This window comes from Sus scrofa, chromosome 1, assembly GCF_000003025.6.
Source record: "Sus scrofa isolate TJ Tabasco breed Duroc chromosome 1, Sscrofa11.1, whole genome shotgun sequence".
In the NCBI taxonomy this organism is placed as follows: domain Eukaryota; kingdom Metazoa; phylum Chordata; class Mammalia; order Artiodactyla; family Suidae; genus Sus; species Sus scrofa.
In genome coordinates this window covers 218,675,632-218,696,984 of record NC_010443.5, presented here as the reverse complement: position 1 = coordinate 218,696,984, position 21,353 = coordinate 218,675,632, and the positions used below count along the sequence as shown (strand labels likewise).

The following is a 21,353-nucleotide window of genomic DNA, read 5'->3' as shown; positions in this document are numbered from 1 at the left end:
TGTTCTAGAGTTCCTCATGTCATCATAGAGTCTTTTAAAGGTGCCATCCCTTTGCTTCTCGTTGGACTTATGTACAATTATTCTATGAGAATTTTAGTTTTGATAACATCCTAATCATGATAAACCGTCTTTACATTTCGAATCCTGGACTATACTTGCATACATTTCCTAAAATCTAGAGCACGTCTCCAAATGCCCTGGGTTCTTCCTGCTAAAATAGGACCACTTTTTATCCAAAGTTTCCATCACTTTCATATCTCTAAATAATTTTTCCCTGCCATGTAGTATGGATCAGTTATTTTGCTTTCTAAAAAAAATGAAATTATCACCCAAAGAAATCAAATATTTATCTGATGTAACATGGGGACAGATAATTCAAGTTGCTCAGCAGCAGATACACACAGATAACCAGAACCTCTCACCACTCCCACACCTAATTGGTGATCATTGCCCGGCATACAGCATCCGCCCACAACTTCCACTAGGTCATGAACCCTCCTACACATGGCCACTCTCACATCCATCCAGGCTCCTATCTCTAACTCAATCAAAAGCTTTCATGCCACCAATATTGAGTTTATGCGTTCCCGTGAACACAAATCCTAATACTCAGAACATCTCTACTTCCTTTTGATGAGCTTATTTTCCTTGGAAAAAGAGACACCCTTCCAACCATAGCCATAAATGGAGCAACTTATGCTTTTCAAACTTCTTGGAATGAACCCAGAAAAATCTAATGCAACTGAATAAGCTCTCAGTCTAGTGGTCTTCCCAAAATGTCATGCTGTCTCATCCGATAGTTAAGGATGGATTTAGTTCATATGATCTCAAAACTATTCACTGACTTTTTATACTATAAAATGTTCAGAAGTTTTCTTCTCACAGTCACAGTTTATTTTTTAGTGTCTATCTTAAAGTATCATTATAATTATGATATATCCTTGCCTGAGAAAATGTTTCTTAGATTTCAAATTCTTTGTGGTTAGCCATGGCCATTAGGTGATCTATACAGAACTCCAAGGTCCAGAGGAATATTGAGCTATATTTTTACTCAGTCTCAGAGAAATATAATTTGACTGCCCATAATCACACTGAGATAATTCAACACAAACTCCTGCTAGAAGGCACTGGCTCTGTCCACTCTGAGAAAAATGGCTATAAATCTAGATACTTGTTTTCTGTTTTAAATAACCACATCCACATTAGTTCAAAATATGAATGTAGTGGAATGTATTATATATAAGTTTCCTGTGGCTGCTATAACAAATCACCACAAACAAGATGACTCAAAATATATATACAAATATACCTTCCAGCAGTTCTGGAGGCCAGAAGCCCCAAACCCAGGGGTCAGCAGGGCTATACACACCCTGGCGGCTCTATAGGAGAATCCATTATTTGCCTCTTTGAGCCTCTGATGGCACCAGGTATCCCCAGACTTGCAGCCCCAACATTGCAATCTCTGATCCCCTGGTCAAGAATTAGGGTAGATTAAGTACTTTTTAAGCTTATGATTCTCAAATGTCATAGAATTTTTGTTTTCTCCATCTGTCTCTCTCAAAGAACTGTACTGTAGTTATGTTATTATTTACTTGAAATACAGTTCAATTTACTTCTCTATATTTTCCTTTAAAATTTCCCCCCTTGGATGCTGATTGAGTATGTAAAACATCAGCATAGTTCCAAAAGTCAGAACTATACAAATTATATATGTATTTTAATAAGTCTCCACCTCTCCTCCCAATTATTTCTACCCCTTCCACTGCATTCCCATACCCCTGTCTTTGCCTTTAAGTAACCAGTTTAATTAGTCTCTCAAGTACCTTTCCTTCTTTTGGGTATAAAGTTCAGATGCACATGTTTTCTTATTTTCCCATATTTCTTATACAAAAGGTAGTAGATTATAGATACTCTTTTCTGCTTTGCCTTTTACACTTATCCTTGAAATCATTCCACAATTATCCTCCTTTGTTTTACACCCACACAATCTCCATCATACCTATGTAACACAGTTTATTTAATCAATTTTCAAGATTTCAACAATTAGGTTGTCTCCAACATTATACAATTACAAATTCTACTGCAATGAAAAAAATTTCACATATGTGTTTCCATATTGTTAAAGGGGTACCTTCAGGGTAAATTCCTAAAAGTGACATTACTGCATTAAACACCAAAACATATGTAGTTTGTTTGTTTTGTTCAGATGGTGCCAAACTCTCCTCCAAAAGGATTGTGCCAATTTGCATTTCCACCACCAGTGTGTAGAAGTGCCTATTTTTGCAGTCTCAAAAACAGAATGTGTTCTTATATTTTTTAATTATTGCCTATCTGATATATAGGATATAATATTTAAGAGTACTTTTATCTTTCAGTTTTCTTATTTAGGGCTGAATAACTTCTTATATGTTGAAAGCCCATTTTACATCTTTGTGAATTGTCTGTTCCTATCTTTTGCATTTTTTTCTATTGGATTTTAATCTATTTACCTAAAAAATTTTAAAGATTTCTTTATATATTAAGGACATTAGCACTTTGTGATATATGTTGCAAATATTTTCTCAGTTTGTCAGTTATATTTTTGAATTGCAAAGTTTTGTGTTTTTCTGTAGTACATTTTATTAACCATTTCTTTTATTGCATCAGTATTTTGAGTTCCAGTTTAAAAGCTTTTTCCTTCGCACAACTAAAACTATCTCTTTACAAGGATAGTTTTCGATCATTGGCAAGCCTGCTATAAGTTTTTTCTTCTCTCTTTTATGCAACTTTCCAGAGACTGCCCTTATAATCCAAGGGCTTATAGCAGGAGGATGAGAGACAACTCACTGGGATTCCATGTTTACTTTTGCAGTCGCAGGTGTTTTGAAGGTTGAATAATATTTGTCTTCTTGTTATGCTGAGAGCTTGAGTTTTATTTCTTCATGTTGTTATTTTTGTTTGGGGGGAGGATGCGTGAATAGATTAAGATTTACACCATCACCATTAATTCAACTCCCCAGCTAATTTAAAAAAAAAAAACTAGGGGAGGGAGGTGGGATTCCCATTGTGGCTCAGCAGTAACAAACCCAACTAGTATCCATGAGGATGCAGGTTCAGTCCCTAGCCTCGTTCAGTGGGTTAAGGATCCAGGGTTGCTGTGAGCTGTGGTGTAGGTCACAGACACAGCTTGGATCCCAGGTTGCTGTGGCTGTGGTATAGGCCAGAAGCTGCAGCTCTGATTCAGTCCTTAACCTGGAACTTCCATACACCACAGGTGCAACCCTAAAAAATAAAGCAAAAAAACCACAAATTTTTGGCATACAGAAATTCCCAGGCCAGGGATAAAATCTGAGCCACAGTAGTGACCCAAGCCACAACAGTGACAACATCAAGTCTTTAACTGTCAGGCTACCAGGGAACTACCAAAATGTTTAATGTTTTTCTACCACATAAAGTACTTCTAAGGACTACTGGCTTGAGAACTCTAGTTTTCCACCCATGTCATGATACAGCCCACCAAAAAACATGTTTACAAATTGTCTAGTAAATCAGAGCATGTACTGTCATGCCTGAAATAGCAAGACTGGGCCTCTCAGAGTCACAGAAGACTTACACGTATTTGATGGACCTCTCATGCCCCCACCAAGTAGTTAACTACCTAAAAGTGAAAGATATGAGACATTCTGACTGGTGTGAGGTGGTACCTCATTATAGTTTTGATTTGCATCTCTCTGATAATTAGTGATGCTGAGCATTCTTTCATGTATCTGTTGGCCACTCGTATGTCTTCTTTGGAGAAACGTCTATTTAAGTCTTCTGCCCATTTTTCAGTTGGGTTTATTTTTTTGCTGTTGAGTTGTATGATTGTTTGCATGTTTTGGAGATTAAATCATTGTCAGTTGTGTCATTTGAAACTATTTTCTCCCATTCTGTAGGTTGTCTTTTTGTTTTTCTATGTTTTCTTTTGCTGTGAAAAAGCCTGTACATTTGATTAGGTCCCAGTGGTTTATTTTTGTTTTTATTTCTATTGTCTTGGGAGACTGACCTAAGAAAACATTTGTTTGGTTGATGTCAGAGAATGTTTTGCCTATGTTCTCTTATAGGAGTTTGATGGTGTCTTGTCTTACATTTAAGTCTTTAAGCCATTTTGAGTTTATTTTTGTGTAGGGTGTGAGGGTGTGTTCTAGATTCATTGATTTACATGCAGCTGTCCAGTTTTCCCAGCACCACTTGCTGAAGAGACTGTCTTTTTCCCCATTTTATATTCTTGCCTCCTTTGTCAAAGATTAACTGACCATAGGTGTCTGGGTTTATTTCTGGATTTTTTATTCTGTTCCATTGATTTGTATGTCTGTCTTGATTACTGTAGCTTTGTAATATTGTCTGAAGTCTGGGAGGGTTATGCCTCTTGCTTGACTTTTGTTTCTCAGGATTGCTTTAGCAATTCAGGGTCTTTTATAATTCCATATAAATGCTGGGGTTGTTTTTTCTACTTCTGTGAAAAATGTCATGGGTAATTTGATAGGGATCACATTGAATCTGTGGATTGCTTTCAGTAGTATGGTCAGAATGGCCATCATTAGTAAGTCTACAAATAACAAATGCTGGAGAGAGTGTAGAGAAAAGGGAACCCTCCTGCCCTTTTGGTGGGGATGTAAATTGGTACAACCACTATGGAAAATGGTATGGAGGTAGATCAGAAAACTATACATAGACTACCATATAATCTAGCAATTTTACTCCTGGGCATATATCTGGACAAAACTTTCATTGAAAAAGATACATGCATCACTATGTTCATTGCAGCACTAATCACAATAGCCGAGACATGGCAATAACCCAAATATCCATCGACAGATGAATGGATTAAGATGTGGTACATATACACAATGGAATACTACTCAGCCATAAAAAAGAACAAAGTAATGCCATTTGCAGCAACATGGATGGAACTAGAGACTCTCATACTAAGTGATGTAAGTCAGAAAGAGAAAGACAAATGCCATATGATATCACTTACATCTAAAATCTAAAATATGGAACAAATGAACTTATCTACAGAAATGAAACAAGCTCATGGACATGGAGAAGACTTGTGGTTGCCAGGGGGGAGGAGGAGAGAATGAGAGGGACTTGGAGGGACAGGGATTTGGGGGTTAGTACAAGCAAACTATTGCATTTGGAATGGATAAGCAATGAGATCCTGCTGTATAGCACAGGGAACTAGATCAAATCACTTGTGATAGAACATGATGGAAGATAATGTTTTAAAAAAGAATGTATATAAATGTATAAATGGGTCACTTTTCTATACAGCAGAAATTGACAGGACAATGTGAATAAACTGTAATAATTTTTTTAAAAAGAAGATAAAAATAGAAAATATAAGACAAAAATAAAAAGCAGAAATCTTAGGTGGCAGTTACCTATCCAATAAAAGACTTTTGCTAAGTAGTAAATGTGATATTTGGTAATTACTCCCTGAGGCTATTATAAAAAGATGGACATGTGTTCGTGGTTCTTTCTAGCCTTCATTACTTTATTGCTCATGCTTTAATCCCTCGGCATTATGTGTCTCTCTTCTCTTACTGTTAACCCTGTGTGTTTAATGGAAATTTCATTCTATGAATTTAGGAGCTGGTGGTTTCTAGAGACAAACAAGAGAATCAAGTCAAGAAGTATAAGGGCAAAAATATACCTTTTCCTAAGTTCTGGGACTCTGGGTCCACCAAGTGCTGCCAACATTCTGTGTGTCTATTGTGTAATGTCATCAAGAGTAAGAATCATACAAAGTAACTTATTTTATTACTGGTAAGGTGATATAATGGTACCGGCACAGAAGGTGCTTAGTAATTATAAGCAAATGATTATCAGAAATAATTAAAATGATCACAGAACTTCATAATCTTGCTACTTGCCAATGACAGAATATGCTGCTTTGGAAAAAGTTTATTTAAAGGCTACTATGCTAATTCAAACTATGTGAAATCCCTATTTCTCAGGATCTAAGCTTCATGGACACAAGTGTCCTTTCTACCTTTCTAAGGAATGAGATTTGTTGGAAATTTCACCCTTATTACTCAATGAATTTCATTACATTTAAACGATCATTACAATCAAATTTTATAGCATTTCCATCCCAGACCCTCAATGCATCCCCCCCACCCCTCAACCTGTCTCATTTGGAAACCATACGTTTTTCAAAGTCTGTGGGTCACTGTCTGTTCTGCAAAGAAGTTCATTGTGTCCTTTTTTTAGATTCCACATGTAAATGATAGCATTTGATGTTGGTGTCTCATTGTCTGACTGACTTCACTTAGCATGATAATTTCACCTTTTTTTGCAAGGGGGTTGTAATCCACAGATTGCAAATATGTTTGGCCCATGGGAATTGAGCAAACTAAAAGCATGATACATATTTGAGAAAGAATCATGGAGGAAAAAGTAGGAAAACCTGGAGCTGACTTCACTAAAGGATGTTTTGTTGAGGCAGACAAGCAAACTAGCACAAATGCTTCCCTTCACAGTTGTATTATTACATTAAAGTGCAAGCACATGTTCTGATTAGGAAGAATTGCTCCAAGTGGAACAAAATTAACTAATAAAAGCAAGGAGAAATTGATTAATTTGCAAGAAGTTTCACAGAAAAATCAGCTCACTGTAAAAATGGCTGAGTAAAGATGATATGGATGTAGATCCATAATTTCCAAGGGAAAAATATACTTTCTCCCCCAGAAGCTGCCCAACTATACCCACTAGAACCACGCCTTACTGAACATCTTCTTAAAAACAAACAGATGATGAAGGCACAATCTCAGACTTCAAGAAGCTGAAAGTGAAGGTCCATGTCAGAATACAGAGAAATGCAGGGAAAGCCGTACACCTGAAATGTTTCAACACCATATAATGGATTACCATTCTAACTGGATATCAAGGGACCAAATGCTTTATGGAGAAAAAAAATTCCTCTCGTAAATGAAAGAGAAAAATCACAGTATTCCTGGGAGACAAGAGATACAGATCATATAAATTGGCTGTGAGAATTTATTCTAAATATTCTCTAAGGAGACTAAAAAAGAGGTGAACTGGATGGCAGGGGCCCGAGCTCCAACCCCCACTCATTTCTGTCCTAGCTAGCTGTGCCTGGAGCTTCAGTCCACCTCTCTGAGCTACAGTTGATTCTTGTGCTATTATTATTCTACAGATCAGAAAATTAATATTGACATGTTCTTCTGATCTGATAATGCTAAAAATCTAAGGAAACAGAATTCATATCCTGAAGGACATGTCATCTATGGAAACAGGATTTAAAAACTTACTTTTCTGAGGAAGAAAAAAATATGAAATAGAAATGAGTCTCCCCATAAGGACAAAAAATAAGCTTTATGCAAAGGAAATTCATGAAGCAATGGCACAGACTCTTTGTTTTCCAAGCACAGAGAAGTGTGTATTTATTTATTTATTTTATTTTTGCTCTTTAGTGCTGCACCTGCAGCACATGGAGGTTCTCAGGCTAGGGGTCGAATCAGAGCTGCAGCTGCCAACCTATGACACATCCACAGCCACACGGGATCTGAGCCATGTCTGAAATCTACACCACATCTCACACCAACACCAGATCCTTAACCCTCTGAGCGGGGCAAGGGATCAAACCCAACTCTTTATGGATACTAGTCAGGTTTGTAAGCCACAGAGCCACAAGGACAACTCTCCAGAGATGCATTTTGAGGGCACAGATTCTAGCCCCAACAGCTGGGTCTGCACTATCGGTTCTGTCCTTTCTTCTATCTTAGGCCGGTTTCTGAGCTGTGCTTCAGTCTTTTTCCAAGTATAGCAGGGCATCTCACATTAATTTGCAATATTTACAAAAACCATGAGATCTGCAATGTCATTAGCGGGACTTAGGCTGGCAACAGCTCACGAAATTCAGATCACTTTCCTCTTCCCAGTCCTAACTTATGGATTTTCACTCATCTTTGTTTCTGGTACTCAAGATTCAAAGTGTAGGCATTTTTTCAGGCCTGCCCAGAATCTATCTCCATGTCTTTTAAAATATAAGTGCTAAACTCTGGACTCTGATACACACACACACACACACACATTTTCTTTTTAGGGCTGCACCTGTGGTATATGGAAGTTCCCAGGCAAGGTGTCAAAGAGGAGCTGTAGCTGCCCACACACCACAGCCACAGCCACAGCCATGTGGGATCCGAGTCGAATCTACGACCTACACCACAGCTCACAGCAATGCCTGATCCCTAACCCATTGAGCGGGACCAGGGATCAAGCCCACATCCTCTCAGACGCGATGTCAGGTTCTTAATCCACTGAGCCATGATAGGAACTTCTGTGAAATATATTTTAGATGATGACATAAAACATGCCTGGTATGGAAAACAGCAATATCCCTAGAATGTACCAGTTGTTTATCGCCTAAGATGCAATCAACCAACAGTGAGTGCTCTAGCTTCCTTTCTTCTTCTCTTCCTCCCTCCCTTTCATCTACCCATCTTCTTTCCTTCTCCTTTCCCATCTTGTACTAACTTCTTTGTTTCACTTTATAGAACTTCACTGTAATTTCTAGTATTTGAAACAATGCCTCACTCTGTCTCCCCTGTGAGTGACTTAATAAAAATGCTTCAGTGTCTGAACCTAAACAGAAGACAAATTTTATCTTCAATACATCTCTCTTCCCCGCATCCCTGTAAAGAGGAAAAGCTAGCAAAGCCCTTCAGACAGAGAAATGAAGTCATAATGAAGAAAAGCTGACTTAAAAATTAAATCGACGTTACCACATGACTTGTCTTAATCATAAATACAGGTCTCTGCCACCCAGCTCTCCAAAGCAAAGGACCTAAAAGCCAAAAGCACACCGGAGCTGATTTTCTGTTCCACTGATCACTGCAGCTCTGCTGAGAGATTTCATAGACCTTGAGATACTTTAGTTCTGCAATTTAGTTCCAAAACTCCCAAAGAGTTTCACGGTAGGACTATATGTGATAACTAATTTTATAAAGAAGGGTTCTTCATGAGGTGTTTAGCAATTTGTGTTAGAAGCATAAATATATTTTCTTCTAACAGGCCCACAGAAAATCCAGCAAAGACAAAGACCCTGACACTTTCTGAATGGTTCTAGAATGCATGCTTGGTAAAAGAAATGACTTTGTTTTGTCCATTCTTTGTGGCAGGCAGACTCCAAGATGATCCTTGCCTCCTGGTATTCATGCCACTATGGAATCCTCTCCCATTAGGTATGGACTGATAGTTAGTGACTAACCAATAGACTATAACAAAAGTCATGGATGTCATTTCCATGATTAGGTTACATAAGAGACTGAGACTTTTGGGAGTTCCCACTGTGGCACAGCAGGTTAAGGATCCAGTATTGTCTCTGTAGAGGCTCAGGTTGCTGCTGAGGCATGTGTTCAATCCCTGGCTCAGCACAGTGGGTTAAGGATCTGGTACTGCTGCAGCTGCAATATAGGTCACAGCTGTGCCTTGGATTCAGTCCCTGGCCAAGAATGTCCATATGCCAGGGATCTAGCCAAAAAAAAAGACTGCGACTCATCTTGTTTTCAGAGTCCTCTCTCTCTTACTGGCCCTGACGATAGAATTGCCATGTTGGGCAACCCATGTACCAAGGAACTGGAGAAGGCCTCTTGCAAATGTGCCACAAGGAACCAAGGTTCTCAATGAACTGAATTAGGCCAATAATACACAAGTGGGCTTGGATCTCTCCCCAATCAAATACTGATGAAACCTCAGCACAAGCAGAGCCTTGACTGAAGGTCTGAGAGACCCTAAGTTCAGGACCCTGCTGAACCATGACCAAGACTCCTGACCCTAGAAATAGTGAGGTAATTAGTATGTGTTTTTTTAAGCTGCTGAGTTGGTGGTTATTTTTTACTCAGCTATAGATAACTAATCCACTGCTATTTGCCCAGAACCTTGGACAATGCCTGGCTCATAATAGGTGTGCAGTAAATATGAACTGCATGAACCAATAAATGAAATAAATTCCCATCACTGATACAGGGAGCATTACTGAAGAAAGTTAGTAACCTATCTATCACAGTGCTGCTGTGGACAACACAACTAGATAAATAAACTCGATTTTCCACAACAAACATCCTAGCAAATGCAACTTTCTAAAATAAATGTATGGTAAATAAATATAATTTCCCATAACAAACATGTTAAATAAGCTTTTCAGTGGTCATAAGAGCCTTAAGGTTGACTTATATTTTATAGGAGAGAACAATAAACTTTCTATAGTTAAAAAGAAAATATTACAGGAGACCTTTTTACCCTTCTCAGCCAAGATACTGACCAGGAACTCTATTTCCTGATGACAAAATTCATAATATGTGTAGCTCTGAACCAAACCGTCCTTTCACCTGACCTGGCAAGTGCTCCTTATCCTTTATGCCTTTATGATTCCTAATTAGAAAATATGCTTCAACCTTATCACATTCTCAAAAGCATTTAGGTTAATCTCTTCCCGTCTCCTCAAGGTTTCTCATTAAATACTCCTGTGATTTGTGGCCCATGATTCCAACTTCCATTTTAACCAAGGATAAATATTTTTTTCTAAATTTCTCATTACAAGTTGTGATCATTGCTATGAAAGCAAGAAGGCTGAAATAAATGGGGGTGGATACAGTAAGTGGGTACTTAGCCTGGTAAGAAATATAACTTTCAAACTTTGAACTCAAGGATGAGAAGAACTCAAATATATGAAGGACTGGGATGGGGATATGGGGACAGCATCTCAACAAGAAGGAATAGCACATAAAAAGGCTCTGAGAAAATGTTCCTTGGAGTTTCTGCTCTGGCACAGTGGATTAAGGATCCAGCATTGCCACAACTGTGGCATAGGTCACAGCTGCAGCTCAGAAGTTTCCTGACCTGAGAACTTCCATATGTCTCTGGTGTGGCCAAAAAAAAGAAAAGAAAAGTTTCCTCAGTAGAGAGGGTTGATATTAGAGAGTTAGCCATATTCTGAATGTCAAAGACAACTATATACAATGAATATGTGAGAATCATAAAATATATAGTTCCTCCAGTAGTCCTTCAGGAAGTGCAGCATAGATAAACAATTTGATGCTTCTTCATTGGTATGAGAACGTAAGATCCACAGAAGTGGCAGTTTTGGTTTACAACTGCTTGTCAAATATCTCTGCATTATTTTTACTTGACAATTCTGACTGTATTTACTTTGAAAATTAGTAGAAGTCATCTCGAGTTTTTCACTTTTTTATTATTTAGTTTTTTTCCCCATTACTTTATGGGATAAGGATTTCTCAGGTTCCAAGAGAGAAAACCCAGGTTCAGGAAGGTTTGATAAATGTACCCAAGGTCGTGAAGCCAGTAAATGGGAGAACCTCATCTGGTTGATCCAACCACCTCACTAACATCATTATAAAACAGAGGTTAAAATGGAGAGAAACAACTAACAAAAGGTCACACAATTTTATTTAGATGGCTGGCCTGCCTAGAGTTTAGGAAACTTCATTTCTGACCAAAATATGCCAAGAACAATATTATCAGCCACTCATGTTTCTAAGCTCATTGAAGAATCCAGCTCCCTAGAACAACAAGCAAGCATTTCTTCATCTTATGGGCAAATCCAACTTTGGGTTTGGAGTTAGATGTCCAACCTACCACAGGCTAAAGACCAGATAGCTAAACACAAGACAGTATCATGTAAGGGTGGGGAACTAATCAGGTTTTGAGGGCAATGTATCTGAAACAAAAGGGGCCAATAAAATAAGGTCACTATGATCTACCCTCCAGGTCAGAGATAATGTGTGTCAGATCTACCACGGAAGAGTAGCTTAGCTAAATGGAAGTAAATATAATAATTAGAACGTGATCTGAGATACCCACATATCTCTCAGACCAGAAAAAAAGGACATTATTCAAGAATATAAGGTGGTTCCACTAAACAAGGGATGTGTCCCTATTAAAATGCTAGTGCACTGGGAAAACCTAACCGCTTCAGCTTTTACTCACAAATCTTGGGGGGGAAACCCTGGCAAGACTGGGAAGGAAGGTAGTGTTGTAGGGAGGGCTCCCAGGCACTGGGGATTTACAGGGAGGGAAATCCAGGGAGGAGGAGGAGGATGCTGATGACAGTGCATTCCATACCTCAGCTCCAACGTGTCAGGGGTAAGCATGCACATCACTTGTGACCAAAGAGGGGAGAAGAAGGGGGACAGAAGGGGTTTCATTATAAGGATGGATCTACTCTTGCACATTTTTACAAGCCTCATCTTTTTTTTTTTTTTTTTTTTTTTTGGTCTTTTTAGGGCTGCACCCATGGCATATGGAGGCTCCCAGGCTAGGGGTCGAATCAGAGCTGTAGCTGCTGGCCTACACCACAGCCACAGCAACTCAGGATCTGAGCCATGTCTGTGACCTATACCACAGCTCACAGAGATGCTGGATCCCTGTCACACTGAGTGAGGCCAGGGATCGAACCCACATCCTCATGGATACTAGTCGGGTTTCTTACCGCTGAGCCATGATGGGAAATCCTATAAACCTCATCTTTTAAAGTAATTATCTATTTCACACATCCTATGGCCAGTCCCCACACAAAGCACAAATAGGATGTTGGTGACATTTCTTTTTTTATCTTCAATAACCTCTTTGTTTTGAATAATAACTCTGAAAAGTAAGGGCAGCTACACTACCTACAGTTTATTCATCAGATGCCCAAGTCTCTTTTCTCTTCACAGTGGCCCTGACTGTAAGTATTAGTCAGTGGCCTGCCTATCTCTTAACTGGTTTATTCATTGGTAGTGATCACAGACCACCACTTAGTAAGGCTATTGAAATCAGGGGAAGAAAGGCATCTTAAAGGGTCTTTATCTGGCCAGGAAAACAAGTCCTTTCATCTATTTTTACTTCTGGTGTCTTTAGACTCAGACATACACGGGCCTTGAACGGTTTTCCATTTGTCATCTATTCGAGGTCCTGTTGCTGCCTGACAGAGGAAGGAAATGCTTTCTCTTCACTGGTATACAGCCCATAGAGCTGGAACACAAAACAGGTCTCACTGAAAGCCTCGGTTCCATTGCATTAAATATCTTCCTTAGAAAGCTATAATGAAATCATGAAAGCACTGCTTTTGGTAAAGTAACAATGAAAGAAAGGAGTTACTTGGCAGGATTCTGACTGTATTTCACATTTTAAAACAACTCCTCAGGGCAACAATGCTGAAATGGTTGCCAGGATTAAATGGTAGCAAGGTCAGACTTGACTGTGAGTATGAGGAATAGTTACTGTTTGGGGGAGGGATTATTGTGCCAAGGAAATATGTAGTTGTTTCTCAAACAGTTTGGATGGAGATGCGTAAAGAGTATGCTGAGTTTGTGACTGCTGGGAATAGACTGGTGGCAGGATTCTGCATTTTTCCTCTCTCATGTGTCCCTGTGAAGGGAGTTCTATGAGCATGGATGAAGGGTGGTCCTCACTGTCACAGGAACTGGGATGTGAGAGTGGGGGTTGTTGGCATTTGCTGCCAGGTGCTAACCATTCTGCAATGTCTCTCACAATGAAGAATGTTCCCAGCACAAATGCTACTTGTGCCCAACTGAGAAATACTGTGCCTCAGTAACAATTCTAGCCCCTCCCTGCCCTCTCCCCCAGGGTTCTCAGATTTAGCCCACTCCAGCCCTCTTCTTGCTTGCTTCCTAGTCTGTTGCTTGCAGAGAAGATGTTTCATGGAGTGCTCACCCCAAGTGGAAGGCAAGTTCACATTATAAGAGAAGAGTGAGAAAGCCTAGTGGTAGATGTCAAAAGCCATGCTAACAGCTGTTTCAGTAATTATGAAAGCCGGGCGCGGTGGCGCGCGCCTGTAATCCCAGCTACTCGGGAGGCTGAGGCTGGAGGATCGCTTGAGCCCAGGAGTTCTGGGCTGCAGTGCGCTATGCCGATCGGGTGTCCGCACTAAGTTCGGCATCAATATGGTGACCCTCCGGGAGCGGGGGACCACCGGGTTGCCTAAGGAGGGGTGAATCGGCCCAGGTCGGAAACGGAGCAGGTCAAAACTCCCATGCTTATCAGTAATTATGATGAAGAGAACTGTTATTACAGTTCCTTCAAAACCCCATTAATGAGTGTGTGTTTGCGTGTGTGTGTTTTAGATCCTACATGACCCAGTTGGTCTGACAGTTTTAAAACATTGTCCCCAAATTCTTTGACACTTCCCCCATAAAGAGGTGGGGTCTACATCCTCTCCCTTTGAACCTGGGCAGGCTTGTAACTGCTCTGACCAATAAAGCATGACAGAAGTGATGTGAATGGACGTCCATGCATGGGTCACAAAAAGGAATGCATCTCCTACACTGTCTGCTGGAAGACTCCTGCTTGGAATCAGAAGTCTCCCTGGAAGAAGTTGCAGGGTGAAGAAACCAAGCAGGAGGAAGCCATGCCACATGCAGAAGCCATATATAGTCTCCCTAATGATAGTCTAGCACTATAGTTCAAGTGCAAAGGCCATCTACTGGCAGGATTCTGTCTTGCTCAGGGAAGATCAGCCTTTGGGCTATTAAAGCCTTCAACTGATTGCATGGGGCCCACCCACATTCTGGAGGGACAATCTGCTTTACTCACAGTCACCGATTTAAATATTAATCTCATCCCAAAACTCCCTCATAGAAACATTTGGAATAATGTTTGATCAACTATCTGGACACATGGCCTACCCAAATTACCACACAAAAGTGGCCATCACACCAGCCCAGATGCCAACCCGGCTGAATGAAGGCTTCTTGGATCGCCCAGGCCAGGCTGGCCACCAGCTTAGGGTCAAAAAGTCAACGCCACAAGAAGCAAGAGAAACACCCAGTCAAGCCCTGCCTGGTGTCTTAATCCATAGAGTCTGGGAACATTATGAAATAGTTATTTTAAGTCACTGCGGTGGCTTGTTACACTCCAGTAATAACCAGAACGCTAACTTTAACTCACATCATCACCTCGTTCCCTTAACAAGCATCAGCAGGGCTGACCATCTCAAATGCACCAGCTCCTAGCTCCAGGGCCTTTCCATCTGCCAGTCTTCTCGGATTATGCTATTTTTCCTCCAGCTCTTTACTTAGCTGGCTCCTTTCATCCTTCCTGCCTCAGATCAAATATTCCATCCTCAGAAAGGCCTTCATTGACCACACTCTCTAAATTAACTTTCCTCTCAATGTCTCTATGTTTTTCTTTCTGTTCATTTTCTTCAAAACATTTCTCTCACTCTGAAATTAACTTGCTTTGTCTTTGGCTATGGTCTTTCACTAATTAAAATATTAGCTCCAGGAGTTCCCATCATGGCTCAGTTTGTTAACGAATCTGACTAGGAACCATGAGGTTGCAGGTTCGATCCCTGGCCTTGCTCAGTGGGTTAAGGATCTGGCAATTCAGTTCAGGTGGCAACTGCAGCTCGGATCTGATCCCTAGCCTGGGAACTCCATATGCCACAGGTCGGCCAAAAAAATAATAATAATAAAGAAAAATAAAAGAAAAATATATTAGTTCCATAAAGTTGAGCATTTCTACAGCCTGTGTACTGCCCACACAGTTGCTTAGTACAGAATATATGTTCAGTCAATACATGTGGAATGAAAAGTAATTAATGCTTACATCATACCTAGGTGACTTACTTCTGGATTCTGTTCCAGGGCCTCAACTTACTGATACTTTGATCACAGACTTAATGAAGGGAGATTACTCCTCCTACATGATATAAAGGATCTGTTCCTCTGACATTTCTTCTCCCTCCTCTCATGAGATGAGTAACCTCTAAGAAACAAAAAAAACCTAGCATCCTTCCACCATTCCTCAGAGACAAAAAAACAAAATCAAAAAACAAACAAACAAAAAAACCGCTTCATTTTTATACTCGATTATCTATTTGACTTATTTAGATACTTTCCAAACTCTTCCAGATTAATGAAAGGACAATCCTAAACTAAGAAAGGGAAGAAGAGTTCGCTCTTTTTTCCTGGAGAGCCACTCTACCAGTAGCCTTTGCATAATACAATCTCAGCTCTTTAATTTCCCCCCCAGCCGCCCTACCCCAAACAGGGTTTACAGACATCTCAGAGAAAGGGGTGGAGAAGCAGCAGCCCTACCTCCCAACCCCTTTTTTGTTCCCCGTTTTCCAGTTCTTTCACACACTTAGACATATGAAAACAATAAACATTTTTTTCCCCCATAACTTGAATGCAGCTCCTAACCCATGGGCCTTTCCTACCTTCAGCCACCCTCCACACCCACCTCTACTCTATATATTTTCTAATTCCCTAGTATCCTGATTCTCCCTTGTATTAATTACATCTTTTCATTTCATATTCTGACACTTTGACATTCAAGGCCTTGCTGATGCTGGAAAGACTGCTCCTCCCAGGATGAGCCAATAGGTAGTAAACAATTTAGCTGGAAGCACTTTTTTTAAATTAGAGTTGATTTACAGTGTTCTGCCAATTTCTGCTGTACAGCAAAATGACCCAGTCTTATATATATACATATTCTTTTTCTCATGTTATCCTCCATTATGTTCCATCACAAGTGACTGAATCTGGTTACCTGTGCTATACAGCAGGATCTCATTGCTTATCTGCTCCAAATGCAATACTTCGCATCTACTAACCCCAAACTCCCAGTCCATCCCACGCCTTCCCCCTACATTTTTCAAAACAACCAATCCAAAGCCATGTCCAACCAATCCAGAGCCCTGTCCCAACCACCTCCTTCAGTCTGGTCCACCATGCACCTAGTCACCTCAGGGCCAGAGAGCAGACCACTTGGGAGATTCTAGGCTCCAGACCTCACTGAAATTATTCAAACTAGCCAGTGTTCGCTTAGTGACCCTGCCTCACCCAGTCCTTCTCAGGGAAGCCACAGTGAAGGCTCTTGCCCAACGATCCTGGACTCCCTCCTCTTCCTGACTCCACGTGCACCACCCCCCACTTCACGTGCTGTGCTCCCTCCCTGTAGGAACTAACTAACAAACTCCCTTTTCCATGGCAATTGTCTCCTGATCTAGGGATCTTCCTATACCTCCAACTGTCTGCTGATGCACTGTACTTTACAATATCCCTCTAGACTGTAAGTGAAGCCAGTCTTAATGATGTGGGAGACAACTCAGAGACTGCACTCTCAGTACTCAGTATGTTAACTCTCATTTTAGCAAGATTCAAAAATGCTTGAGTTAAATCAAGAAACATTTATCAACATCCTGAGTGTGCTAGGTATTGTGGGAGGCCCCGGGGATAGGAGGATGAATTAAGCATGCTCTCAGGCAGGCTCCTGGTATGATCAGGCTCAAAAGATATTTAAGAAAATAAGGAATGAGTGACTGTCTTCCCAGAGTTCATAAGCTGGAGCACATTACTGGCTGGATCCCCTGATGTGTTCCCTTCATAAAAACATTGTTGATTTTGGAGCGCTTGAAAATAGAACAAGCTGATTTTATCTTGTTCGGTCCCATTATTTATGTGACAAGCTATTGAGCCTGGGAATCTAAAAGATTATTCAAATTTGCCAGGTTATTACTAGCTCTAATTAAGCCTTCTTTGGAATACCTTCACATAAAAATACAGCTCAGCTATTCCTCAGAACAGCCTGAGGAAACTGTTATTTTGGGGACAGAACATAAATACAATATTATTCATAACAGGGAAGACTTACTGAGCTCTTAATATATGTCGGGTATTATACCAAGTATGGTATATGGGTCCTTTTATTTCATCTTCGTAAAATGTGTAGTGTCAACCTTATTTTACAAATGAAGAAACTGAGGCTTAAACAGGATGAACAATTTGCTAAATGCAGTACAGCTATAAAAGGTAGTGCCAGGATTTGAACCCAGGCAGTGTTACTCCAGAATTTACTTGTTTAACAACTAATAGTAGATATGAGCTAAGAAACTATAATATTCTAAAGGGAAGCTATATAATATTCTAAAGGTACATTTCTTAAGCCCATTCTTATACTCCATTAAGGAATTTGGGCCAATTTTTATCCCAGGAGAAACTCTACTCATTCAAAATGCTGCTACTGAACATACAATATCTAAATATGCCAAAATCTTTTCTTCTAATAGGTTCATCAGAATATGTTTTTAAGCTTGCTCTGCTTGGCCACCATCCATAGCGGTCTAGTTGGTTATATAGCAAAATGAGTTATGTTTAAATAAAAAAAACGCTAGAATTGTTCTCCAAAAACTCTCCATAAATGAGGAGTAAGCTTTAGTAATTACATGTACATAAAGAATGGATTTTAGGACTCAATCAGTTATGCGAGTGAGTTTTCTGCTTCCTTGTTAGTCTTTCCCAAGGAAGCTCGTCAAAATCTTGTGACAATGACTACTTTCCTTAGCTTTAATTATCCTTTTTATTTCCATTAGTTATGTATAATACACACTACAGAGGTCATCTCCAGACTTGATTTGCTGCATTGAAAGAAAGTTTATTCCTCTCTGTAAAGTAATTATATCCTCATTGACCAGGCACTGGGTATGCTCTGGGGAATCTACAACTTCAGTCACCTTGAACCTCTGATACTTCTTCTTTTAAGGCATATTTGTGGGAAAGAAATCCACAGGACACTAAGTACCGTGCATATCTCAAATCCGAGCTTCTGTTTCTCCCTCTTTATGGCTACAGATTAAACAAAATTACCCTAATAGGCAAATGGAACTTTCTTTGTGGCACCTTGAATTTCAGAATACCCAGAGGAAAACACTGAAACCTACTCCTTTTTTCCTTCTAGTATCCAAAAGAGAAATCCAAGAGTTGCTGAGTAAGGCTTTTGATCTCTTGCCAAACCTCAAGCTTCCTAAGATACTAGTCAAATGATATTTAATATTTCTTTTTTAAAGGCCCAACCTCCCTCTCCCAGCCTAAAGGAAGAAGACACACACCTGAAAGGTCTCTTCCCTTTCACAACGAGCATTTCCTGAGTGCCTACTATGTGCCTGAATCTGTTCTAAAGCCTTAGAGATAGAGCAGTGAACCTGTATCTTACCTATCACAGACAGATAATACTTGAAATTCCCACAGGAACCAAACCACAACGCAGAACACTTCAAACTGTACTCAGAATCTTACAAGTTAGGGTCTGAAGAACTCAGGAGTCTGAAGACTTGCAGCTGTTCCCTACACTTGTTAGAACGGAGGGTACTTAATAGGTGGGGCAGGGAGGGGTGTGATTTTCTCATATTTATATCCAAAGTTTGGAGCACAAATATGCTTATTAGCTGGGCCCAGGTTCTAGAGGTTTCCCAGAATTCTCAAAAAGGTCCAGGATCTCACAAAGATTGGAAGCATTCCCTTAACATACCCACGAATCAGCTTCAGGAACCCAGGGGGCTGCACTTGCACGTCCTTGGTAAAGGTCACCTTTTGAACACCAAAGTAATGCCTAGAAGACACCACACAGGTCGCCACAGCCGCTCTGACTGGTGCACCCCCAACTCAGTCCCTCCTACACTTCAAAACTTCACCCTCCAGAAACTTCAGGGGGCAAGTTGGCCTACTGCCTCGGAAAGGGAGTGAGGAGCGACAAAGCCTTGATCCCTGAAAGGAGGCATGGGTTTCCATTTTGTTCTGCTCCCAAGTAGGTTCCCTGCTAGAAAATCAGCGCCTCACTTTTTTTTTTTTTAAACGATGATTTTTTTTTTTTCCATTATAGCTGGTTTAGAGGATACATGTATGTGTGACTGGGTCACCTCGCTGTATAGTAGAAAATTGACAGCACCTCACTTTTGACATCTTTAAGTTATGGCCAAGGCTAGTTCTCAGAGCCTGACTGCCCGCAGCTCCAAAGTTCTCAGAGCGCAGAAATGCACAAATGGATTCATCTGGGTCTTTTTGGGACAGGTGAGTTAGCTCGCACTCCCCCTCCGCGAGCTGTGGCCGGGCTCAAATGCTCAGGGTTACCAGGAGCGCGCCCCGCGGCCCCAGGCATGCGCCCCGCAAGCACGCACCCTCGCCCCTCTGTTCCACCGTCGCGCGCCCCAAAGGCTGCCACTCCTGAGCAGGACTCGCGTGCGTGGGTCGCCCCAGTACTTTACCGTCAGTCACCGTAGCATCTGCCTCCTCCCCTGCCGGGTGGACCTCCAGCCGCAGAGTCGTCGGGTTAGAGAGCAAGAGCGGCCCCGTGGAGAAAAGCTGCTCTTCGGTGACGAAGCGCAGTTGCACGCGGTAGTGCTGGCGCGCGGGGACCCTGGCAAGGGCGGGGGCAGCGGCCATGGTGGGAGCACCTCTGCCCGGAGCCCGAGCGGCGCGGCCCGACGCTGCTCCGCGCGCCAAGAACCTGCCGCGGGAAGGGGAGGGACCAGGAAGCGCTAGCACCTTCATCACCTCCTCCGAAAGTTCGTTCTTCTAGTTAGGAGGCGCCTGGCGGCTGGGGCTGCACCCACTGCCCTGCGCATCCCCTTACCTCACCCAGTGCCCGGCTGCCGCTGTTACGTGGCGACCTCCGGTACACAGGGGCGCCCAGTAGATGCTCAGGAGGGCGCAGTCACTCCGCAGGGCTGCTGCTCCGCAGCACAAGTTTGGAGAGCGCTCGAGGCACCTGGAGGCAGTTGGAGTTTGGAAGCAGAAGGGTGACACCTGCTGTTGGCTGGGACCCTCCGTGGGCGTCAGTTTGGAAACAGCGTTGGCCCGAGCTTCTGCTGTGTGGGCACTTGCTCTTGGGCAGGTTATGGGGCTCCTGGCGCCCACGCGTGAACAGCGGTGCTAAGCACTGAGCTCTTCCCTCATTGACAGGGTCCTGACAATGACAGGGCACTCGTGCTACTGGCTGGTGATGAATGACCACATTCATCTCCCATCCCCTAACTGGGGACTGAAATCTTACTCGCTGCTGGATTGAGAACCATTTGGCTAGACGTGAGTGTGGAGGGCCAGGGAGTCTGATGCCTAACTCCAGCAAACATCTCATCTACCCATTTAGCTCCAGCGTCAAAGGGTGGAAGCTCCAAACGGTATCACACGTTGTCTTCTCTGCAGAGAAATTGGTCTTCTGCTTCAGGGGGTAAAGAAAAAGAAACAGTCCTTCCTCTGACAGGAGTTCCCCCCACTGTTATAGACCCAGGTGCCTTAAGGGAATTTTCTTCAAATTCTGAACCCACTTGTGTATCCTCAGTCTATAACCTCTTGACAGGACAGACCGTAGGGAGGAAGCAGATTGTAAATCCACTTGGATTCTATAAAGATAATGTCCTTAGCCAAGCAAGTTGACCTTTTAAGAATGAGTTTCCCTAAAGGCCCTGGGGTCTGTAGCTTCAGAATTTCCAGCTCGACTCTTAAATGCAGCCAGGCTTTATGAAATAAATTCCTAACTTCCTTTATCGCCCCACCCCCACCCCACCT

General features: G+C 41.5%; 1 protein-coding gene across 3 annotated transcripts in view; it reads right to left on the bottom strand.

Annotated features, from left to right (window-relative positions):
• LOC106509183 (histone-arginine methyltransferase CARM1-like) overlaps nucleotides 1–20,533 on the bottom strand; it is a 268,219-nt gene extending 247,686 nt beyond the window's left edge. For 2 of the 3 annotated variants that reach the window (XM_021064249.1, XM_021064260.1), the window contains exon 1: nucleotides 20,051–20,532. In XM_021064249.1, coding sequence (XP_020919908.1) covers nucleotides 20,051–20,336 — 286 coding nt within the window. In that variant the 5' untranslated portion in view covers nucleotides 20,337–20,532. Of the gene's footprint in view, nucleotides 1–20,050 lie in introns of all 3 variants that reach the window. The other variant, XM_021064264.1, reaches the window with a different exon arrangement.